The sequence below is a fragment of the Hypomesus nipponensis genome, chromosome 3 (genome assembly GCF_054491055.1).
Source record: "Hypomesus nipponensis isolate SF chromosome 3, ASM5449105v1, whole genome shotgun sequence".
NCBI lineage: Eukaryota > Metazoa > Chordata > Actinopteri > Osmeriformes > Osmeridae > Hypomesus > Hypomesus nipponensis.
In genome coordinates this window covers 13,170,945-13,187,500 of record NC_140363.1, presented here as the reverse complement: position 1 = coordinate 13,187,500, position 16,556 = coordinate 13,170,945, and the positions used below count along the sequence as shown (strand labels likewise).

At 40.6% G+C, this 16,556-nt stretch overlaps 3 protein-coding genes across 12 annotated transcripts in view; 1 reads left to right on the top strand and 2 right to left on the bottom strand.

The window, feature by feature from the left end:
• myo6b (myosin VIb) overlaps positions 1-4,365 on the bottom strand; it is a 37,454-nt gene extending 33,089 nt beyond the window's left edge. For both annotated transcript variants that reach the window (XM_084676828.1, XM_084676835.1), the window contains exon 1: positions 4,213-4,365. The gene's annotated coding sequence lies outside the window, so the exon portion shown is untranslated. The remainder of the gene's footprint in view (positions 1-4,212) is intronic.
• Positions 4,366-6,207: 1,842 nt separating this feature from the next.
• Positions 6,208-12,389, bottom strand: LOC146299849 (sentrin-specific protease 6-like). 5 transcript variants are annotated; one of them, XM_084676846.1, is made up of 15 exons: positions 12,291-12,389; positions 11,224-11,270; positions 10,634-10,830; positions 10,241-10,411; positions 10,114-10,147; positions 9,830-9,991; positions 9,058-9,565; positions 8,843-8,959; positions 8,632-8,745; positions 8,337-8,429; positions 7,773-8,164; positions 7,605-7,656; positions 7,396-7,464; positions 6,936-7,086; positions 6,208-6,642 (listed from the first exon to the last, which is right to left on the bottom strand). In XM_084676846.1, the coding sequence occupies exons 1-15, from the start codon at positions 12,374-12,376 to the stop codon at positions 6,511-6,513; spliced, it is 2,325 nt and encodes a 774-aa protein (XP_084532972.1). In that variant the 5' UTR covers positions 12,377-12,389; the 3' UTR covers positions 6,208-6,510. The 5 variants fall into 5 exon arrangements, with proteins under 5 accessions (XP_084532972.1, XP_084532995.1, XP_084532988.1 ...); XM_084676869.1 differs by having other exon boundaries at positions 7,773-7,927; XM_084676862.1 differs by lacking the exon at positions 12,291-12,389 and adding an exon at positions 11,832-11,957.
• Positions 11,977-15,954, top strand: colec11 (collectin sub-family member 11). Of its 5 annotated transcripts, none has more exons than XM_084676935.1 (7): positions 11,977-12,116; positions 13,607-13,761; positions 13,873-13,944; positions 14,403-14,474; positions 14,566-14,619; positions 14,750-14,845; positions 15,012-15,954. In XM_084676935.1, the coding sequence occupies exons 2-7, from the start codon at positions 13,632-13,634 to the stop codon at positions 15,419-15,421; spliced, it is 834 nt and encodes a 277-aa protein (XP_084533061.1). In that variant the 5' UTR covers positions 11,977-12,116; positions 13,607-13,631; the 3' UTR covers positions 15,422-15,954. The 5 variants fall into 5 exon arrangements, with proteins under 5 accessions (XP_084533061.1, XP_084533068.1, XP_084533055.1 ...); XM_084676942.1 differs by having other exon boundaries at positions 11,979-12,116; positions 13,631-13,761; XM_084676929.1 differs by lacking the exon at positions 11,977-12,116 and adding an exon at positions 12,699-12,838.
• Positions 15,955-16,556: the final 602 nt, after the last annotated feature.

Here is a 16,556-nt window from a genome sequence, read left to right as displayed (position 1 = left end):
AATCTCACATTACTCCCAGCCTACAGGACTACATGCCGATGTAAAGAATTCAGTAATGTCCATTGGGCCAAGGACTAAAACAGAATGTTCTGCCTTCAATGATCTTATTATTTCCATCATGATTGACTGATCCTATAAAGAGGAATGTACCATTGGGAACAGACAGAACAAATGCAGAGGCCAGCCAACAGTAGCTTCTGACCGACAGACCGACAGTGCTATTCACTTTTAGACTAAACCCAAACTGCAGTCAAGTGCAATTTCACACTTTCAACAAAAGAGCCTAGTGCTTACCATTTTGGAAATATGAGTTGTATAATATGAGCAACACTTGCTACTTGCTCTACATGAAGGCAGGAAGGTGCTAGCTATCAAGTTACTCAACTACTGTACTGTGTAAGCCAGGGAGTCAGATGGTTGAGCGGTTAGGGAATCCGGCTATTACTCAGAAGGTTGCCAGTTCGATTCTTGGCCGTGCAAATTGACGCTGTGTCCTTGGGAATGTCCCTGTACTTACTGTAAGTCGCTCTGGATAAGAGCTTCTGCTAAATTCCTAAATGTAATGTAAATGCACCTATGTAGCGCCTGTGGGTAAGGTTTAGGGTATACCAGCTGTTTGAACAACAATGGCTTCCCAACAATGAAGAGCAGGAGAAGGATTTAAGTAACCTACTGTCACATGAACTCCTGTTGGCATGGACACATTTTACCATAATTTGGAAGTAGATATAAGAACCTTAATGATTCAATATCCATGAACACAAGCAAATATGGCATATCACTGCTGAGCATAATTTTGAAGCCAGTCGTTTGTTTGTCTCAGCAGTAAAGGAGGGAGGAATATGGCCAAAATAATGTGTGTTTACCAGAGCAGAACCAACTGCTTCTCCTTCCCCAAAGGCAGGCTATTAAAGTGCATCAATCCTTCATCTTAAACATCAACAAGCACAGCCAACTGATTGGACTATAATGTGTGCCAGTGTTTTGAGCTGGATCTCTCCCCAGCCTTTACTCTACAGTGATAGAGGACCATCCATACAGAACGTACCCTTTGCTTGGCTCCACTATCCAATTAGGAGACTATCCTATCAGGGATTGAGGTCAAAGACCAGTGACCAGGATTGGAAACTGCTGATGCTCAGAGGCTGACTCAGTGTTCACTAGCTGGGTTACTCAGCACCTATAAACTTCCCTGGGTCACTTCCCTGGGTCAACCATGTCCAGGGAACATTTTGACCCAGAATAGAGGGGGATTTTAACCTGTTACCTCTAGAGTTTCAGTTGGCCATTGCGGGGCCTGGCTGTTTCATGAGAATCAAGAATCATCCAAACACTTATCATCTCTTTATGGATGGAACAATGAGCATGTCCACTGGATCAACAAATACTGGTAAATGATTTACCCAGGACAAAAGAGTATCTGACTCTAAAGTGACCTAAACCAAATGCAAGACATCAAACCATTTTCTCTACCCAGCATCTTCCTTTATCTTAATGCTATGGTAACACAGATCATAGCCTTATAACGCAAAGTCATGTGATTACACGCGTTTACATGTAAATTACATTGTAGTAAGTTACAGTTGAATTAAATGCAGCATACAGTCAGGGCTCAAAATTAACAGTGTACCGTTATATGTCTTGGACAGTTCAACACAGACCTTGGGACGTCTGCATTCATTAGAATCCTCATAAAGTACTCATCAATGATGCATAAAAAAAAAAAAAAAATTGCCCCAAAAAAATCTACCTATCAAACCTTTTTTATAAAACCTTTTTCAAAACTTTTCTAAACTTTTTCTAAACTTTTCTAAACTTGTTTACTACAGCCACACCAAGAGATCCATGTAAGAATGGCAAAATGAATTTCCATTTTGTGACAGTAAACAAAAAACAGTTGCGAGCCCTGCATACAGTTAGTATGTTTCTCTACAGTAATGGAACTCACTGTACATCTGAGTCTGTAAAAGCCTTTATACATAATAATATGTGACGTCTGAAGTCACACTGTAAAGAACATTTACCATAAAGAGTGCATGATAGGACAACGGAAGGCTTTGTTCAAAAACAGTTTACAGCTATGATGAAAACCAGGTTCTATTTACTTTTATGGCCCTTCTGTACTACACTATCTATAATATCTGTGAACTCTGTATGAAGGCTGAACTATAAAACTGAGGCATAGAACCACACCACAACTTTGTTGTCTAGCTTCAGGAAACCATCAAAAACGATTAGCCTACCTCTGGATTCATACCTTACTTCTCTGGTTGCAAACAACAAGCACTAGTTTATCCAATATGACATTGGATGGGCCTGGCTCTGTCTGTCTTTCTGTGATTCTGAGAAAACATCTGAGTAAGCACATCTATGAAGTCCTTTTCCAGAGCTTCAAATGACAGATGAGTCCAAATCTGTCATCAGAGGTCAATGCTAAGAACAGAATATCCATTGTCCCACAGCCTAACCCTTTCGCACACAGGCCTCAACCAGCCTTTAGCGTGATACACATACAATATAAGAGATAAGTGATTGAGCTAGGCCACATCCAATAGGTAAAATGTACTTATTTTATTGTCTTAAGGGCACTGTAGTACAGGCCTCCAGGATAGCTTCTGGCTTGGTAAGGCACCAAATGAGCATTGCCATGTTTACATCTGTTAAAGCTATATAGTACATTCCATTTTTGTAATATCTAAAAACAAGATAGGAAGTCATCTTTATGTAAGAGGAAACAGATCTGATGATAGTGTATTTCTCCCCAGTCTGTGATCTTCAGCTGCTTGTTCCAAGATCAAGACGATGGTATGTTGAGGTCTCGTCTGAAGTTTGTCAGAGAGCTTATCAATGGACTTTTCCACAGTTCACTTAGGCTGCCATGTTTAGTGACGCCAACAGGAAGCGTCACAAATAAATAGCTACTGTACAGAGTAGCCTAACATTCTGTGAATTGTTTAAAGGTGTATGCATATAGCCTTTGATTGCATCAGAAATGATATAGTCACAACAAACCAAGAACTTCCTGTTCCCACGTGGTACAGCTAGGTCTGACTCTGCATTTAATCCTCTTAGACTTTTTTTTCCTAATCCAGACCGGCCATGAGATATTTGTCAGGCCGGCTGAAGTGAGACGTAGACGTATCAAACAAATGATGATGTCAGAGAGGATGCAAGCCTTTGGATCGTGGATAGGTCAGTCAGGTGTGCTGTGTTGTGACAGGATACAACAGTACAATCATACAGAAGACCTGAGTTCAAAGTTTACAGACTGTTTCCTGGAACAAACACACACACACTCACTCCCTCTCTCACACACATACAAAACCACATACACACCACTCTGAGCTGCCTCCCTCTCACTTCCTGCTCCCAGTAAGGCGAGAGGATATGGAAAATACATTGGGATGTCTCCTGTAACCCAACAGGATATAAGAAGTACTACTTAACATTCACCCTAGACAGTGGTTTCATTAAGTAAGCAGAAAACACACACAAAAAAGTTTCATATGGCTTCTTGGGTATAAATAAAGTCTTCTAGACTCGAGCATAGCTAGCTCTAAAATCTAGAGCTCCACTACCTACTGTGTGGTCTCTGATATCAGGAAGAGACAATAAAAAAATTGACTTACATTATTCATCATAATCATTTGGTTTGCATTATTAGTGTCGTGCATTTAAAGCACCTTTCTCCAGAATATGTATAAATGGGCTACGTTGAGTTAGTTTCTTTATAATGTGGCTATAATCTGTTGAAGATTTAATCTGTTTCAATAATCTCAATGGTCGAATATTATAAAAGCCTTAGCCTACTAAATTAATTGCTGTCCAAATAATAAATATGACAGACTTTTATTTCTGATAGAGGACACATTCTTCTCATTTTAATTATGTACTTTACTTGTTGCTATTGTGTAATGGTCATCCCGGGAAAACTAAGGGATGACAGCATAAGCTTTAGTACAGTAGTAGTCAACAGTAGGATAGCTACATGGGCTGCTATGCAATGACAGCAATTTACACAATAAGACAAGATCGCTTGCCCTAACCACCTAAGTTAAAACAGTGAACATTGCTACCATAAAAAATACTGGTCAAACGTGATCGCTCCATCTCTCTCGCCCGTACAGTGTGGATACTGTAGCACTAAGTTTAGCAAGCTAGCAAGTGGGACAAGTATCGCTAACTGTACGATTAAAAAAAGGAAAAACTTACAGTGGTCTTCAAATGGTCAAGCAGCTTTACGTAGCCCAACAGAATGTGTCTGAAGCTACCGCATATAGATCCTCCGTGGTGATGAGATATTCCAGCTGGTTTACACTGTCCTGCCCAGCACTCCTTGGTCTGCCCAGTACGCAAGCCTTGGAGGATGACTGAAGTCCAAAGCAAAGGCAGGAAAGCCGAGGTGACGTCACGTGGTTAGTACCACCAACTCTAAAATGCATTTGCATCTAGCTTTCATGACATAGGTATATACCTATAGGTAACTCAATTTATGTTATGTTATTTAGAGTTTCCAAAGTAATAATAAAAAAAATACATGCTGTAATAGAAACAATGACTTCCAATATTTAATTAGTTTGTGTTAAAGTGTTCTTACACGGAAATGTAAAATGAATGTTTGCCTTTGAATTTTGCTTGTATGAAACATTAATATTATGTTCATGAATAACCTTCATGGGTGGGGATGATGGAGTAGCGCTACCGGTTTCGATAAAGGTTAGCAACAAATGCTAATTTGAAACCTATAAATAATTAAAAAGCTGGTAATGTAAAACTTTTGGGATTATTCCCGAAGATATTTGATAGCTCTTTGAAAGTCTATACTGGGTTTGTAAATCTAATTAGGAAATCTGATATAGTGGTCTTTCCAACAAAAGGCCAAGACATGTAAACATGGAATTTGATGTTTACATTTTGTTTAATCCTACAGTGAATCCAGACCAAAATGCCTAAATTCACAAGTGAATGTTATCATGCAACCATACTGTACTGCATGCAACAGCTGTGATGCAATATGCCAGCCTTAAGGAAATACTTACTTGAACTACATCCTACTCAGGACCTACTGTGTAATCTCCCATTCCTCTTCTCAGATGATCAATTAATCTACAGATTTACCGCTTAAGATACTAGATCTTTTCCCCCTTAAAATAACAGAAATCTGGTATAGGAAAATGATTGGAAGATCACATCCATTCATTGCTATGCCCTTCCAACCAGACCAAGTGACAATTTAGAGGCTTCAGACGTTCCTGTATGGGATTGAGGAATACAGTGCAATTTAATCATTTGGGGCTGAGCCCCAGGAAGCTGTGAGACCCCAGCCCCAGGCATATCTGAGAATGCTGTAAAGAGTGGATTATAATGCTAATGCTTTATGCCTTATCCAACAAAAGATAGATCTGGACTCATAATAATTGAGAACATTGTTAACACTTTATCATGAGTCACAACACACAAATGTCTAAGGAAGCACAAGTCAAACTCAGGGATGAAACTTGTGTAACTGTCAGCTACATTTGCAAACTGTGAATTCTGGTTTAAAACACAGATTATCTGGGGAGCCGTTTCATCCTAAAACATTTCAGCAGATGTTTTTGGACACCTTTTCGACACAAACTCGGCCTGTTTCAGTAGCTCAGCTGAAGGACTCCAAAGGGGTTTCCCACCCGCTAAAGAAAAAGGCACCTGAAAGTTGTTTGCGCTCCAATACACGATCATCCTCCCCAACATGCCTTTCTGACGGCAATGACGCAAACAATGACGTAGTGGAGGTCCTTTCAGTCTTCTCTGACCCTGTCCAGAGGTGAGCTCTTAGGTTCTCTGAATGGGTAGATGTTAAACTGCATGTAGATGTCAACTGAATGTATTTCATGTGGCCAGGTAAAAAGTAGATGCGTGTCCTTCATAACTCTACACTACATGTACATAGAGACAGTACCTTTACTGTTGTCTTGGTTAGATTGATCCTTTTGGGGGGGGGGGGGTTGCTTCTCCATATGTTAGTTTAGGCTGTTGGCTCAACAGGTGGCCAATCTAACAGAGTGCTTCTCACAAATAATTGAGAAGAGTGCCAAGAGAACCAAAGAGTTAAAGCTTCACCAATTCAAAAGAGAACTTAACATAAGTAGTAAAAACACTTGGAACACTTCAGAGTTCTGAATTGGGCCTTAAGAACGCGTGCTGACAATTTACAACAAAACCACACCCATTTATTTTTGTTCTTTTCATTTAATTAATTTTAAAGGTAACAACTTAGGGTAATTGGTCATCTCCAGCCAAGGCAAGAAAACTGCCAATTATAAAAACGTTAACAGTGAACATATTTAACAAGTGCTACCATTAAAGGAAAAGGCATACAAAAAATGGACAGGTGTACTATGGCAGAATACAAATCAGAGAAAAGTGCAACAAGATTAACTCTAGTCAATAACTGCCCATTCATGTAATGTTAACAAAGTGCTGTTCATTTTAAACAAGGAAAGGTGTCCCTGTTGTGGTGATTAGCTGTCACTCCACTCTTTCCTGCTGCTGGTGAATTTTGACGATGAGTTCCTTGATTTCTGCTCGCTTTCTCTTCACTCGTTTTAGTGGAAACCATTTCCTTAAGTCCATGGGCAGCTCAAAACTCTGTGGGGGATTCTATATTAACAATGAAGAACAGCAAACAAATTAAAATACATTATACAAATATTTAACATTGTGTATCGTTGTGTATAATTTTATTCTATGTAATTTTATATTATATTGTATAGCTCTGCCAGTATTTTGTTGTACATTTCATCTTGTTAATTATGTTAACTGTATGCACCTGCCCACCAAAGTAAATTCCTTGTTTGTGACCACTTACTTGGTAATTAAACACGATTCTGATTCCTGCACCCCTCAATAACATGACACAGTGTGTGTATCGTCTGTCCACCAGGCCCTCTTACCTGGAAGAAGCTCTCCACGTACTGGAGCAGGTAGACTCCACAGTCACTGTAGTTGTCCTGCTGAGGAACACGAGGGTTGGAACCTCTCATGGTGTCTCTGCTGAACCTTCTCTTAGTCCCCTTTCTCAGCTCCCATTCCACCTCCAAGTACCTACATATAGGCGGCGAGGTGAACCACGAAAACTCTTTTAGAAAATGATTCACACTCCACAGTCTGACATCTACACAATCTTTAGCTCATAAAAAAGAACGTTTGTCGCTGAAATTCCAGTCGATTGTCGATGCGTCTGTTTTATGCAGAACTAGTTTCTTCAGAGCGTGATAGGATTTTGGTGGCGCGGTTCGACACGACGTTCACGACGAGGCACACATGTACAAAACACCCGTTTCTACCTTAGTACACTCTAGTGGATGTGCTGATAAAAAAGCTTTTCCTTGATAGAAACGACTTGGTTCTTACTCTTGCAGGATCTTCACAACATCCAATCTGCCATTGCCGCTGAGGGAATCCATTATTAGGATGCAGGGTCTGTTGGAGAAAATGAAAGATTAGATAGAATGTATGCTGCCATCTAGTGTCAATGAAGGGAATGACACGGGACAGGATTTTCACAGACATGGTGAAGGAGTGTGGGGAAGCGGCTAATTGAGATCCCAGACAGCACTCACCGTCTATGCGTTGCAGCTTTGGGGGTGACATCAAAAAAGTCATGATTTCGATCTAAAACACAATCACACCAGGTTTTGGGTGTTAACAAGATAGCAAAGTCCAACAACAGGAGTGAAAACACTTGAAAAAGAGTGAGCCGGCAAAATGATGTCTTACTCAATGCTCACCTGTCTGACCAGCCTTCTGTCCAAGGGTCAGCAAGTAGGAGTTCACACCGAGCTCTCTCACACCTGTTCTCATCTCCTTCTCCTGCAGGTCTGAACACACCCTCAGCCTAAACCCTATTGTCAAGTCACCCTCAGGAAAAGAGCCAGGGCTGGAGCTAGGGCGAAAGAACAGAGACATTGGGTTGGGGCCTGGAGGGGTGAAACTTGACAGGAAGCCCTGATCTAGATAGCTGGGCTCCTCCTCAGCTTCCTCCTGTTGGAAGGTGGAAAGAGGCTCCGGGCTGGGCCATTGAGGGGAGGCTGAAGAGAGAGGTGAGGGGCTGGGAGGTCCAGGGTCAGATTGGGCACCTGCCAAGTCTGGGAAGCAGATGACTGCCAGGAACCAGTGGGCACTGGAACAAGGAAGGGAGGGATAGTTATCAAGAATAAAAACCAACAACTTCTGGATCTTTATCAATTACAAATAATATATAAATTACAAATCCCTAAAAATCCTGAGTTGCCGTGAAAATCTAAAGATAGCGAGAGAACCAGACAAGATGATTTAGTTTGTGCCAGACTCACGATTCATTAATGGGGACAAAAATGAAATCCTTCTGGAAGAGGTCCACATTTCTGGTCCAGGTTCTCACTCGACTGTGTCTCAACTTCCTTTCGCTGGAACACAGTTGGAAACCGTCAAATTGCATTGGAGTATATGGGCAGCCTGAATATGATAAGTGAGCGTGAGAGAATGATGGCATGTGAAGGGCTGGGAATTAATTTTGTCCTACATAGTCTCTCAGTTTACAGTACAGTATGCTAGAAAATAACTAAAAGGCAGTCAGTACATAATTGTATACACGCTGAATTGTCTCACAGTAGATTCTCCGGTGCCTGGGCTTGTCCCTGCTCTGTCTGAGTCAGTCTCTTGTAAAAGAAGGAACTGAACACGTGGCTGCTCTTCGCGTTCTCCTCTTTCAACATCAGGTACCTTTGCATTGCAAGCATCACACACACATTGGATTTGTGATTTGAGCTAACTCACTGCAGAGAGAAAACTGTTAGCCATGATTTTGGCCATCACTCACTTCAGGTAAAAGTCAATGATGACATCATTGAGGAACTCTCCTTGGTTGAGACAGTGAAGGTCTTCGTTGGTGACAGATATTCCCCCTCTGGCTGGTGGAGGGGGGTACAGGATCAACCTAACCACGACAACAGAAAAGGTAGTGTAGAGAAGGACACACATCTACTTTATACCTGCAGTTCAACATCTACCCATTCAGAGAACCTAAGAGCTCACCTCTGGACAGGGTCAGAGAAGACTGAAAGGACCTCCACTACGTCATTGTTTGCGTCATTGCCGTCAGAAAGGCTTGTTGGGGAGGATGCTCGTGTATTGGAGCGCAAACAACGTTCAGGTGCCGTTTTCTTTAGTGGGTGGGAAACGCCTTTGGAGTCCTTCTGCTGAACTACTGAAACAGGCCGAGTTTGTGTCGAAAAGGTGTCCAAAAACATCTGCTGAAATGTTTTAGGATGAAACTGTGGGGGGAACCGTGCAGTGGCAGAAATGATTGGCAAGGAGACGTGACAGTCTGGCAGCAGAGACTGGGAAGTGCAGCTCTGGTCCTCAGAGGAATCTTTCTTGCCATGCATTAGTATCTTGTTGGCTTCCTCAAACGTAATCTCGCCTATAAAGTCATCCACCTGTTTTGCTCTCCCGATCTCTGTTAAGATAACCTTCAGCAGGACTTTGTCCTGTTGTGGTAGCAAATCCTTAAACACTAGGATGATGTAGTTCTCTCCAAGATCTGCGATTGAAATTTTCAAACACAGAGAGCGGAAGTTATGGTGAATAGAAAACAGGATGTTGAGGTTTGAAAAGGATACGTCAGGATGCGCAGCAAATCTAAATTCAGCGTAAACCTAAGACAAGCAGGAACCTAAGATATCCGAAGATCAACGCGAATCTAAGATCACAACCAAATCAGGTTGCACCCACTTTCAAATAATTAGGCTTTCACAAGCCAGGATAACAACTCCTGAAAACCAAAGGTGAGCTCCAGGTCTCTCACTTGGGCTGTGGCTGTCGACCCAGGTGCCTGCATGGGAGCGGGACATCTTGAGCAGGTAGCACAGCCGCAGACACTCAGCAGGGGTGGCCTTCAGGAGGAGGGAGGGGAGCCTCTCGGAGACACACATCTCACAGCTGACCACAGTAGACGCCTGCACACACACTGATCAGTAGAGGCACAGTAGAGTGAAGTAGACAGGATTAGAGACGGATGGTTTCACTCTCCGTCCAATCTGTGGTCGAGAGCCCATTTCTACAAACAAGAAAATGAGAAGAGTTTCATACCTTGATCGTCTATCTTGATGTTTTCTGTTGTGAACTAATACAGGAAGTAAAGTTTAGGTTAGAATATAGGAAGTGTGTCAGGGAATCTGTGTTTTGGAATACACTAAAGTAACTGTAATTTGCTTACTGTCACTGGCTTTTGTATAGTAAGCGGCATTGTCCCCACTCTCACAAATCGACACCACACAGTGACTTCAGACACAGCCCAAGGCATCTTTTTAGAAGGAGTGGATGAGGCATCATCTCGTTTGCTTTTTTTCGGTTTGGCAGATTGTGTTTCAGGCACCAATTTCCCAAGCTGCCCAGAGAAAATATATGAAATCACTGAAAGAATAAGCATAAGAAGATTGCTAGATGTTCCAACACAATTCTGAGGTACAGTTAAATCTTTTGATATTCACAAAATTCTTGGAGTGAATAGTTGTTTGTATCAGTTCCCCAGCCAAAGTCAAATAATGAACTCATAATTGACCTCATAATTAACAATAACATAGAATACATTAGCCTAGTTGAAGAGTACCGAATCTTTCATAAGCATCTTCCTGGGTAGTCTGATTTTTGAGGGTTTACTGTCCAAGTAAAAACTGGTGTCATTATCCCGAGCCTTTTCAATGCTGCCACCAGCTGTGGATGGAGAAGACAGGGCAGTCTCTGAGGATGAAAAGTCCATCCTGGTGGAGGGTGGTGCTTCAGTCTCTTCATCACTGGATAACATCACTGGATCACAGAAGAAAAAACATGCAATTAACATTTTCCCTTTATACAGATACAAAGGGTAGCCCACATTTAAGGACTTGCAAAACATTTAAAAAAAAATTAAGACTGCATGCCTAAAATACGCATTCCAGAGAATCTTCCTGGTTTAAATGACCAAAATATACCTGTACAATCTCTGATAACATTGTTAAAATGACATGAGTTATCAGTCAAATAAAATAAATCTAGGGAACAACAGCTGTAACCAACACATCTTAGCTATGAGTACAGATTTGACCATGAATAGCATCAACCCATTTTGACCAGAACAGTGGGGCTGAATGCATGATGAAAGATTCTCTCATGGATATACCCCTTGAAAAAGAACATTATCGTTTCAATTGAAGTACTTACTCCTGTTGTGGATTGAGCTGCAATGGACTTGGGCTCCAGACTGAAAGCTGGCAAACACACCACAAATAAATTCAATAAAAAATACTAAGAATACAAAACATTGTGAGGCAAATTTGTACTATTAGTTACCTGGTATTTTTATAAAATCCCAACATGATGAATTCTATTCAGTGAGTTTTTCAATAGCGTGTTAACTACAGGGTGCTTAATTCAAAGTACCCACTACGTTGTAGAAAATACAAGTAGTTATTTAAGAATCTCATCTGTCATTTGGCTCAATATTTTTCCTATATACAAATTTAGATTGCTAATTACAATAATAGGCTACGAAAAGACAGCTACCTCATGGTCACAATTCTAGTAAAGTAAATTAAAACATGGCTATAGCAGTAGCTGCAGTGTTTAGCTAGCACTAACTGCACGTGATGGAATTCGCGCACACAAATGAATGACAAATGCAAAATCAAGCGTTGGCATACTCCCTCAAATTGACTATCTCACGGCTAGCACTGACTTTTCTGTAACTACAACACGTGTATACTCGCACCAATTTAATGACATTTGATGTGTCTAATTTGATGTGGAAGTAAACACGTTAAAACGCCCACCTGAGAACCGCAATCATCCTTCATGTCAAACTACCTAGTCGAGTCATAAACTCGAACACTGTTCGTTACCCAGACAACTAGTCATTCATCCTGACCGCAAAAAGCAGAGTTCAGATACCACAAGACCAGGGGCCAGTTGAATAAACTTTAATATTAGTCTTAGCCTTAGACTGTGTTAAATTGTCAGGTTAGACTAGTCTAACTTAGCGTGTCTGTTGCATAAATAGTAAGACTGACTTCATTTGAGGTAAAAAAGTTAGCCACCTCCCCTGGCTAAAACTTGCGGTAAGGTCTGAGTTGCTATGTCAACGATCTGTTAGTAGGCTACGTCATTATTTTAGCATAATTTATTACGAAAGGAAATAATTGTGTTATTTGTAACTGCAGAAAATGTTGACTGGGTTTTCCGCAGAATATGTCATTTTATTAAACGAGTGAGTAGATGACAATATAACTCACTTTATTGACGCTAGCACCAGCCGGCATCTGCGTTGGAGTTGTTGATAAATGGAATTTGCGTTGGGGTTAAATAAATGAAGAAGCATTACAGCCTATTTGTCAATAAGACAACTTTTCAAAAACAGTATCAAAGGTTATCATTGCATCAAGTGCAAGACTTGCAGTTTTGGGGACTCCAATTCACTTTCCTGAAAGCACATTTTAAAGCATTTTAATTAGTCTTTAAACGTATTGTAGTTTAAAGCATTTCAAAAGTGGACCTAACTTTCTTATTCCCTTTGATGTTCAGTTTGTGCTGTTGTTATCATCTTGTATGGTGTCAGTGACCCCAGTGCTTTCCCATGCAATTATCTTGAGGCCCCAGCTGCTTTTGGGCTTTATCTGTGAAACTGTTTATGGGTGGCCTATCTCACACATTCTGGGGTTCCTGAGGAGGAAAATTAGATTCCTCAGAGAGACCACCATTGTGCAAGCCCCTCATGTGGATAATTTGGGAAACTCCTTAAACTGAGACTGCTTGCTGATTTTGGGGACCGGAAAAATCCACTGTAGGTAGGTTTAAAACCTATTTTTGATATAATTTGATACGCAAATTGTGACATGCATGGCCAATTTGACACAATTATGAAAGTAATTGACATGCCCTTTCTTGTGCTTTGGGCATTTTACAATAACCAGAATAGCTTTGTTTCAGTTGTTAAAAAAAACTTTGTTTTGGTAGATTTAAAAAGCCTCAAAGTTATATGCTTGATTTAATTATAGTACACATTTTATTAATGCTTAAGTTAATACATCTTTTATGTTCAAGAACATCGTGCTTAGTTTGCTAATGTTATATGGGTCTGTGTGTCAAGAACATATTCTCTTCATCCCATACCTAATACAATGGGGAAATCTGCTGTCTTTGTAAATTCGACCATGGCAGCAACAAGTCTACCCAAGAATTTGCCAATCAATCTTAATGATATGCAGTAGTAATCAATGAAAGCATGTTAACATTCACGGACATTAAAGTGAACCATGTCTTGTTGTGAATCTGTCAGGCTGGATATCCATCACACTGAGGTCACAAGGGTGTAGATAAGACTGCCTTCTTCCATTCCTTTGTGCAACAAATGTTCTTTTACACCAGTGGGGTGTAGTCATGGAATGTATAATAGGAAAGAAGGAGTCTGTTTTCTTTTCAAACTGAAGATAGACTGGTATTGCAATAGTAAAGCTATAAGTAAACCCTGTACAGTTGAACATATTTGTTCAACTGTACAATTATTCATGATTTCTTCCATGGTTCCATTTGATGTCTCTCTGTCTTCCAGTCTATTAACCACTCCATGTATCAGGATGAGAGAAGATGAGCCAATGCCCTGGGTGCTCCTGACTGTGCTTGGTCTGGCACTTATGCAGTCAGTTTACAGCCAGCACATGGCAGACGAACCCTGCAATGTCCAAATCCTCGTCCCAGGACTCAAAGGCACATATTTCATATGAAACACACAAAAACAACACACACACATTTTTGATCGAAGGTGAATTAAGGTTGATTTGTTGATTTTATTTCTGTTTTTCTCTCCCAATCTGACAGGTGAGCCTGGAGAGAAAGGAGAGAAAGGGGCACCTGGAAGACCAGGAAGACTAGGGCCCCCAGGAGAGATTGGTATGTAAGTGTGTGCAAAGCAATGGTTCTATAGCCTGGTTGCACCACTGAGCAGTTTCATAGAAGCACTAAGAAGTGGAGCCGTGTTTACATAAGGTCAGGGGCCATGTGAGAAACCATACCCAGAATCCACTGCTAGATGACAAGTGTTTACTGTTGCTCGTAATGAGCAGTGGGGCCTGTCCTCATTGCTGAGATTACATGTTCTTCCTTGAAAAGACTTCTTAGTGTTCAGATCTACTTTACTTCCACCATTGCCCTGGGACTGTAACAGTTCAATTTCCCTCAGAGAAATAAAGTGCTACTCTATACTCTCTTCGTCACAAAACATGAGAATAGTAACTGATAAGAGATCTAACCCTGACAATGAAAATGCTCATATAATTATTTAATTCAGCATATTATACCATGTAAAACTAACTCAAAAACTAAAAACAGATCTGTTTTATTTCCTCTAGGACAGCCTGGTCTAAAAGGACAGAAGGGCACCATGGGACGCTATGGTAAAATGGGCCCAAGCGGATTCAAAGGTAGATCATACTATACATGTTTAGACTACATTTTTTTAGATGTAGAATGCATGAGAATTTTACTTTTTAAATCTTCTCTCCTTACCCCCAGGGGTCAAGGGAGACATGGGAGACCCTGGGCCTAAAGGCCCTGATGGCGATCCAGGTAGAACAATTTTAAAGCCAATTTGTAGCCCTTCGTAGATCCGCTAGACTGATTGATTTTGTTACAATATAACTTAATATTGTGCTCATTAAGTGTGAATATTGATTAAATTCCTTTTTGTTTACATGAGGTTTACAATGTGAGTTCTCCCCCCTGAGAAAGATGTTTGGTGAGATGGACATCCTTGTAGCTCAGTTAACCAATGAGCTCAAGTTCATAAAAAATGGTACGTCTATACAGTATCTACCAGCCGAAATGCTGTCATTTTCAACACCATCTTCCAATAAATGTTCTCATCAATGCCTATTTGCTTTGCCTGCTGTCATGCAGTGATGTAAGTGATGGGGAACAGATGTCATGTGATTATAGAAATTCAAGTGCTCATTTTTCAGCACTGCCCTCCCCTGCAGCTGTTGCCGGCATTAAAGAGACAGACAGCAAGGTGTATCTACTGGTCAAAGAGGAGAAGCGTTACACAGATGCAGAGGCCTATTGTCAGGGCAGAGGTGGACACCTAGCCATGCCCAAGGACGAGGGCGCTAACACGGCCATCGCGGGCTACATCACGGAGGCGGGCCTGAGCAGGGTGTACATCGGTATCAACGACATGGACCGTGAGGGTCACTTTACCTATGTGGATCGGTCACCCATGAGCACGTTCAGTAAATGGCGGGAAGGGGAACCCAATGATGCCTACGAGGATGAGGACTGTGCTGAGATGGTGGCAGCAGGGGAGTGGACAGACGTGTCCTGCAATCCCACCATGTATTTTGTGTGTGAGTTTGACAAGGACACTGTCTGAATGTGGAAAGAGGTGAAAAGAGGAGGGTATTGATTTGAGTTGCCACACACTAAGCCAGAGAGAGCTTTGATTATGCAAGGATGATATTTTCCTTCTGTCTACATCTAAAACCATTGTAATCCACTAGTGTTATCCTTATTGGACTACATATCTACATACTACATCAACGTGCACAATTTCTTTGGGGATTTGAATGGTTTTTAAGGCAAAATCCATAAATGGAATTTATTTGCATATTCTTTTACAGTTTTTATCTGCCATTGTTTTTTGGTTGCCAGTTCTGTGTTTCATTTTATTGTAGTTAATTATTCATTTGAGCAATTGTGGATGAAGTGAGATAAAATGTACATGTGTCTTTATACTCCTTTGAGATGTAGGACTATGGTACTGCATGTGAAAAGTTGACAGTATTTATTTTCAATATAGTACTAAATACATTGTATTCCTAGTGTATTTTGTGGCTAGCAGTATTGCAGTATAATACAAATGCAGTATTTAACGATACACAAACCATAAACAAACTGTTTAATGATTTGTTGGAGTCTTAAAATGACCTTTTCCCTTTAGTCAATGACGCAATGGCCTGTAAAATGAAACCTTGCTTTGCCACTGGTATTACTAGACCAGACAGTGAAATCATTGGTTCGGAAGACTGCACACTGTCACCTAAACGTCTTCATTACATCTAGAAGAAGTTGAAAATAAGATGTATGACCTGCTGAAAGTCAAATGATTGAAGTTATTGCATTGACTGTTTTAAAATAGAGCAGGTTCTTTTTTCAAATACATTTCCCACAGTATTTGATTAGTGGACTGCAGACAGGCAAGCTAATGCTTCCTGTAGGGCTAATTGGAATTGAGAGCTCATACAAACGTTTCATATTATAGCCTACTTTATATCCAAGTAAACTTCTCGATGTCAAATGTTCACTCTGTTATGTTATGCTTGAGAGAAAAAAAGAAAAGAAAAAAAAATCACATGCATTGGACGAAGAGGTGTTGTGAATTAACAAAATTCGGAGAATCTTCAATATTAATGATTTGTGGAATAAAGCACGGCATAAGGCTCTCAAGTAGTAAATAAGTAATACAGTTATCAATTATGCATTCCATTGACAAGGACTTGTCTGGTAGA

What these genes read in the sequence shown, in the direction of transcription:
- LOC146299849 (XM_084676846.1), bottom strand. Translation starts at nt 12,376, where the DNA reads ATGCTTCTTCATTTATTTAACCCCAACGCAAATTCCATTTATCAACAA. An exon ending in TTCTCTGACCCTGTCCAGAG is followed by an intron (nt 8,960 to 9,057) that starts GTGAGCTCTTAG and finishes TGTCGTGGTTAG; the next exon opens with GTTGATCCTGTACCCCCCTC. An exon ending in CAGGCACCGGAGAATCTACT is followed by an intron (nt 8,430 to 8,631) that starts GTGAGACAATTC and finishes ACTGTGTTCCAG; the next exon opens with CGAAAGGAAGTTGAGACACA.
- colec11 (XM_084676935.1), top strand. Translation starts at nt 13,632, where the DNA reads ATGAGAGAAGATGAGCCAATGCCCTGGGTGCTCCTGACTGTGCTTGGT. An exon ending in CCTCGTCCCAGGACTCAAAG is followed by an intron (nt 13,762 to 13,872) that starts GCACATATTTCA and finishes CCAATCTGACAG; the next exon opens with GTGAGCCTGGAGAGAAAGGA. An exon ending in GCTCAAGTTCATAAAAAATG is followed by an intron (nt 14,846 to 15,011) that starts GTACGTCTATAC and finishes CTCATTTTTCAG; the next exon opens with CACTGCCCTCCCCTGCAGCT.